The sequence below is a fragment of the Neomonachus schauinslandi genome, chromosome 1 (assembly GCF_002201575.2).
Source record: "Neomonachus schauinslandi chromosome 1, ASM220157v2, whole genome shotgun sequence".
Lineage (NCBI taxonomy): Eukaryota > Metazoa > Chordata > Mammalia > Carnivora > Phocidae > Neomonachus > Neomonachus schauinslandi.
The window spans coordinates 30,417,265-30,424,519 of NC_058403.1; the positions used below are offsets into that span (position 1 = coordinate 30,417,265).

Below are 7,255 nucleotides of genomic sequence, written 5' to 3' on the forward strand. Positions count from 1 at the left end.
AGCAAACAATCTTTAAAAACATGCCTGAAATATGTATAAATTACAATACAGCCCCTTTGAAGACAGCAGTTGTTACCATGGTTATACCAGAAGTCAGGTGACAGGCAAGAAAAAGAGGGCATCAGTGAACAAGAGGACCCTGTGCCAAGCGTCACAGGGTGGGGGTGGGGGGGCAGTAAACTAGAAGACAGGAGGATGAGCTATACTCCTTCTATTTGTTAGAATTTGGTTACTTATTTAGAATTCACATTAATATAAATATAAGAAAATGAACTGTGCAAATCGTCCAGGAACTATATTATTCTTATCAAAGTACTTTGAAGTGAGTTGCAGAAATAATAAGGAAATTTGTATTAGCACTGTGTGGTTATTTCCTGTTCTGAATACTTCCTGAGGAGCAATGTACAAAGACACCGAGGCATCTCAGTGTGTTTTTTTAAAGATTAGAACTGTACCTGAGAAAAACAAACAAACAAACAAAAAACAGAAATAAGTTGTCATTCTAAAATAGCATATTTGAATGTTTCTAATAATTCTATGAATTGATTTGCAATGTCATGGAATTTTCATTGGTAATACACCTTTGTAAATGTAATCATGTGCACACTATTAAATAGTCATATAACCAGCCTAAATCACCCAGATATATTCAACTTATTACCTGTCCCTATTAGAATAAATGCATGGTTTCCGCCCACGCTTTAAAAAACCTTAATGATTTATTAATAAATAGAAAAATATGGAAAAAATTAACATAATCATCTGAATCATCCTAGTTAAAAAAAAGTCACTTTTTTACCTGGTATACTGAGTGGATAGATGAAATATCATTAACTACTATAACATGTGATGATTTGGGAAAGCTGTGTTGAAGTTTGCCTTTGCAGAGTCAATTAGGTAAATGAGCCTTTCCACAAATTAATACTGTAAATAAGTGAATTGTGGCCTGCATGAGTTAAGGGCAGATATTGTTCCCATACATTTATAAACCCAATTGGGAAAGAATAATTTTGTAGATTTAAGGAATATACTATTATAAAAATATATTATTATATTAATATATTGCCTATACAAATATTATTACATATTATAATGCATTATTAAAAAACAATTACATTTACTAAGAAATATCTCATTCAATTGCCCTATCTTTACTACTTTATTGTATTTGAATGTACTAGTATTATACAGAATCTAATGAAATGTCAGGGCCCTGAAAATAAATGGTAGTCATTACTGCTCATCTTTTAATTTTCAAGGTCAGAGATTCATTGTCAAATTGGTACCTAATAAACATAAATTAATTTCTCCAAATTTAATTAATTTAAATAACTGCTTCATGGGTAGAACTAACCAGTTCGTATAAGCAAAGTTGAATTTTACATGCCCATGCATGAAGTTCTAAATCCTGATTTCCACCCCCATCCTCCTTTGTCATCCTTCTATGCACTTTCATCTATCTACCTATTTACTGAGCTATCTGCGTAGCTCCAGCTTCCTAACTATAAATCATTTCTATCATTAGTCCCATTCCACCGAGAGAAAACTCTAACAAAGGTGTTAAGTAACTTGATTAATGGCACACAGCAAATAGTAGGAAAGCTAAGGGTGAAGATCAAAAATGTCCACCTTCAAATCCATTGTCTCAGTCACTGTACTGGATTGCCACCACAGGTTCTCTGACCTAGACGTCCCCAAACCATTCCCCAATGCGCTGACCAACTTCTATCCCCCATTCTCGCTCAGCATATTACACACACCCCGAGGTCCATCACTTACAGCAGCCTTTTGAATTTTTACAAATTCTTCATATCTTCTTAAAACGAGATAACATTCACTATGCCTTTTCCAATTCTTCTCAATATAAATCTTTTTGTATGATTCTCAACCGTGGGATCTATTCCCCTGCTGGGTCATTTGTCATTATCTGCCTTCTTCTTCTTTTTTTTTTTTTTGGATAAGTACTCTCTCCCCAACTAACTTGTGAACTCTTTGATAAGAACCAACTTGTTATTTTTTTTAAATCCACCAAAATTTGTTATAGTTTGCTGAAGAATTGAAAACAAAGAATAAGCTATCAATTTTCTTCAGTTTGAAGACTAATTTTCACTGTATACATATTTTTAAGATTAAAACTTTCTTTTCCTAACAAGTTTTCACCAAAAAATGTTTTAAAAGCAAATTACATGGTATCTAGATTAAAATGCGAATACCTTTAATAAAGTCTAGGCCTGGGAAGCAGAGGGGGAGGAGAATCCACATACACTGTGATAACTGGCAAAACAGAGCAGGGGCAAGGGTTATGTTTGCAAAGAGGTCTAGAAGGTCTCCAGAGGGAAAATAGGAAAGGGAGATTTAGATTTGATTCTCAGGTCCCAGGATGCCAGGTTTAGATATCACGAGTCGGGGGCATAGGGGATTGAAGCTCCTTTATTGTCATAAGTGAAAAATGAGTTCACTGGAGCAGAAAAGACTCAGTGGGCATGAGTTGATTTTGGGAGAAGAATAATTTTAGGTTAAACTTGTTTTATCTTTCTATCCAAGTCTGAGACAACTGGACATAAGTTTCTCAAAAATAAGAGCTATACGGAACTGAAAAAAATGGATAAATATAAATGCTATAACATTAAGAATATTATTTAAAAAATCAAGAACTTCCATTTCCATTATAGGAAGCCCAAGCATGGTACTAGGAAGCATGGAAATGAAACCTGTTTGTTTTAGTGAGAGAAACATGATTCGTGACAAAGGTAGGAAGATCACTACCAGTAATTATGAAAGAGGTCATAACTCTGTGAAAACAAAATAAATGTCCCATGATTGGGCCACATAAAGGGAACATGGAACAGAGCTTGGTAGAGACATAATGAAAGAAACTGATGCCCACGGGTTACAGAGGTTAATATCAAAACCTGCTAAAGAGAACCTATCAGAAACCTAGCTCCCTGTCAGAAAATGGGAGAAGCTAGGAGAAGAAGTTGGAATCCCATTCTGCTTGGCACAACTTGCACAAAGAGTTAGATGAAGAGTATGTCTGCAATTGTTATTCTTGTAATCATACCTTCCTCATGGCTCCTCTGGCTAATGTAAAAGCATGTGCTACACAGCATAAAATAAACATTAAAAGTGAAAGATTACGATGTCACTATTAAGTTATTAATTTTTAAAGTATTCTTTCAATGATTAAAAAACAGTTAGCTGATCTAAGCCACATATCTGGTTAAAAAAAAAAATCAGCAGGAGGGTTCTCTGTTGTGCTGTGACTTCTGAGAACTTCATGCATAAACTCCCAGCCCAACAGTCCTTTGAAAACATGCCTCTCCACAGGAATGCCCCGGTGTGTCCACAATGTGAACAGTTCACATTGACCAAGACTCAACCATCTTTTCAGTTTGGGCCTGAATTTGTTATATCATCTCTTCTCTTACCCCTTCCTATCCTCCTCAGATTTAGGGTCATCTCCCAAACAGCCTTAAAAAAATAGTACCACCACCAAAAAAAAAAAAAAATAGTACTACCTGTCTCTTTTTCTAGAGCTCATCTCTTTGGGCAGGGAAAGCCAAAAATTTCATCGTGGGTGAATATTGTGCCCAAATGCTAGCAAGCAGGTCTAATGTGATTATAAAGATCTTAAAGTGCACGCATCAATCCTCAGATGAGCTGACTCATTTCCCACTGCACACTAGCATCCACCCCTCTCCTGTGTACCTGTTTGGTTAATGATTTCTCCCTGTTACACTATAAATTCCACAAAGTAACCCTGCAGCATTTTCTTTGTAAAATAAATCATTATCTTTTGTCAGAGGAGTGCATAATTACAACAAAATAACGGTTCAAAACTGCTTACAATTGGCTTTTTACATTTGACGTCTGCAGAAGAGAATAATTGCCTAAAGACAATGTATAACCTTGATTTAAATGACTTACTACGCACACTTTGCGTATATGCAGTGAAAATAATCTTCACTCAAAACAGTTTCCCCTGCTGACAAATGATTTCGTTTAGGTTGAAAACAGTATACATTTATAATCCCCTTGTCTGTTTTATAACTTTGTGTATCTTGCATCCACTCCCTTTCACCTCATTGCCCTACTTTGTAATCCAAGAGATCGTTTTTCATCTATGTTAACTTTTTAAAATAAAATTCAGTGCAAGTCTGAGGAAAAATAAAGAAGTAAATCATACAAATAGGATAGAGAAAATGAAGGGAAGAATAGTATTCATGTTCTTTCCCTCCCTCTACATGTACGTACCCTTAATGCTATTGTGATTGCTACACGGAAGGGTAAGCAGTAGCATACGCTGCTACCAGATATCACTTCATGTCCTGTAGACCATCAGATGACCTAATCCAATTAGGAGAACTCCAGTTTGCCTCCGTTTCTTTCATAACAGGCAATAATATTTCTCTGAATGTTGAAGGTTTTGTAGGGCATTTGGGGGGAGTTACAAGCAATCTTGTAGAGGGGTAGATTCATTGTATACTTTCATGTCTCCTACCTTAAGTGTTGTCAGATGAATGATCAAAATGAATTGGAAACCAAATAGAATGTTGGGAGAGAAAAATGTCTTATTCCTCTTAAATGAGAACACCGTTAAAACAGGAAAAGGAAATGTTTGTAAGAGAGAGGCCAGACCAAAAAGGCTTCAAAATACTTGAGAACGCCTATCATGCGTTTTGATATTACTAGCTGCCTTTCTTTTAGTAAAATGCAGACTCCAACCATCATTAAGTTGTACTTAAAGCTTTGCAGATGGTGGTCAATATTAATAGATGGTTACTTGTATCAAGCTGTTGGAAAGTCCAAAGTAAAAATTGCTCAATGATGGGATAGAAGTAGAGAGGAAGGTTCCAAATGGTTTGAAAACTTTGACATATGGAGAAGAAAAGCCAAAGAACTAAGGATCAGAAATAGAGGGCAAAGCAGCTGGTCCACAGGCAGTGCATCTGGGCCCTTTTTAGAAAAGACATACTGATATTAATATCAGCTGAGCTTTCTAGCATTGGAGGAAGTGGCTGTGCCTGATCAGAGTATCCTTGCCAGAGCAGAGGTTTTTAAATAGGACTCAGTGAATGCCTGTCTATCTCCACAGGGTTCTACAAGGTCTGTATGAGACGTTTTTAAGAAATGCATTGCTTTAAAAAATAGATAAGACAAGCATATTCTGGGTGATTTAATCCTTTTATCATAGAATGAAATACAATGAGGGACTTCAAAGCTGGCATTTCAATGTCATTGGATACAACTGGATCCAAATGTCTACTCACCATTCATTTATTCCTTCAGATATAGATACACACACACACACACATACATATATATGTGTGTATAGGCATGTACACACACAAAGTCTCTGCTACATGCCAGACACTAACTGAAGACTGAGCATACAGGAGTAACAGACAAAATTTTTGTTTCCATAGCCCTTCTATATCCCATGATAATATGTGGGCTAGAACAAATCCTATCCAGAGAATTAAAGAGGGTGGTGTGATAAGAGAGCATGCCTGAGTACAGACTCCTGATAAAGAGTTCTGCAAACTCTTCTATTAGGAGATGTTATTTAAGGGAACCACCATCTTCCAGTAATTCACCAAAATGACCAACACAAAGGAAAGGGGAGAGGTACCCGCTATATGTTCTCTAGACATTTTAGAAAACATGGAGTTGTTCCTTTGGCCACATACCTGAGAATCTATAAGAAAGTTGATATTGTGGACATCAAGGGAATGGGCACTGTTCAAAAAGGAATGCCCCACAAATGTTACCATGGCAAAACTGGAAGAGTCTACAATGTTACTCAGCATGCTGTTGGCATTGTTGTAAACAAACAAGTTAAGGGCAAGATTCTTGCCAAGAGAATTAATGTACACATTGAGCATATTAAACACTCAAAGAGTCGAGACAGCTTCCTGAAGCGTGTGAAGGAAAATGATCAGAAAAAGAAGGAAGCCAAAGAGAAAGGTCCTTGGGTTCAACTGAAGTGCCAGCCTGCCCCACCCAGAGAAGCACACTTTGTGAGAACTAATGGAAAGGAGCCCGAATTGCTGGAACCCATTCCCTATGAATTCATGGCATGATAAATGTAAAGAAAACAAAAGACCTCAAGACTGTAAAAATGTTTCTCTTAATTGAGTAGAAGTGTGGTGTCCTTTCCCCCAAAAAAATATTTAAAGCAAACTTCGTGTCCTAAAAAAAAAAAAAAAAAAAAAAAAGATGTTATTTAAAGTGAAACATGCATAATAAAAAGGAGAACACCAAATAATAAAAAAGAGTTAAGAGAAACCCAGGCAGATGAGTTGACAGGAGGACCATCAACACCAACAGAGAGGAACCAAGAAAGCACGCAGTGGCTAACTTGGTGACTGAGTGTTGATATTACATCAGTGAACAGGGACCAGGTCATGAGGGCTCTGTGGTCCAGGACAGAGTTTCTGAATTCTTCAAATTGCAATAAAAAGAAATGCACATTTTTAAGCTCCAATATTGCTATTTAAAAGATAGTTCTGACTCCTAAGTGGATAATGGATTATGGCGAGGTTAACAAAGATTTAGTTAGGGGGGCTTGTAGGAATCCATTCAAGAAAGAAGTACAGCTTATACTATGATGCCAATAGTAGATATGGAAGAAGTACATGGATTCATGTGGTGAATGTGCAAAATGAGAGGATGAAACAGTAGAGGAGAGCAATGAGTCCCTGGTAATTCTCTGATCACATGGATAGACCATGCCCTATTTTCTGAGTGGTAGACTCAGAGGTAAGCAGTCTGATGGAGAAAGGGGTACTGGGAATAAAGAGTTATGGTTTGGGCACTTAAATTTTGAATTGCTTATTAGTCATCTAAGTGAAAAATTCAAGTAGGCAATGAAAAAAGGTCTGAAGTTTCAGGGAGACAATTCAGGGCAAATCAATGACAGAGGAAAAATGATAATGCTGTGGATGTTTTAGAATTGTTGAAAATATTGAGAGATGCTCTTAGAAAAGTAAATGATCCACTTTATGATTATATTGCTAATGTCCAATGTAAAGTGAAGGGTACGGTGTCATTCTTTTAAATAGCTTACTCAGAGTCAAACATAAAAAGCCCCAAATCAAAAAGGTCACACTGGGATAATTCCTTGTGCAATTTTATAATTTGCATATCTTTGCGTTTATAATCTAAATGTTACAAAATACAATAAACATACATTTAATTTACTTTTTCCTTCAAGATAATTCCAGTCAATACTTTCTAAAAACATGCCTTTTTA

The 7,255-nt window shown here is 36.3% G+C and overlaps 1 protein-coding gene across 1 annotated transcript; it reads left to right on the forward strand.

Moving 5' to 3' along the window:
- Positions 1–2,683: 2,683 nt before the first annotated feature.
- On the forward strand, positions 2,684–6,101 carry LOC110571177 (60S ribosomal protein L21-like). The gene is made up of 2 exons (XM_044919138.1): positions 2,684–2,750; positions 5,572–6,101. Exons 1-2 carry the CDS (start codon positions 2,684–2,686, stop codon positions 6,081–6,083), a joined length of 579 nt encoding a protein of 192 aa, XP_044775073.1. The 3' UTR covers positions 6,084–6,101.
- The last annotated feature ends 1,154 nt before the right edge of the window (positions 6,102–7,255 follow it).

Excerpts from the sequence above, each read along its gene's own strand:
- LOC110571177 (XM_044919138.1), top strand. The coding sequence starts at position 2,684 with ATGGTACTAGGAAGCATGGAAATGAAACCTGTTTGTTTTAGTGAGAGA. Across the intron at positions 2,751-5,571 it reads AAACATGATTCGTGACAAAG|GGAACCACCATCTTCCAGTA; the intron begins GTAGGAAGATCA and ends ATGTTATTTAAG.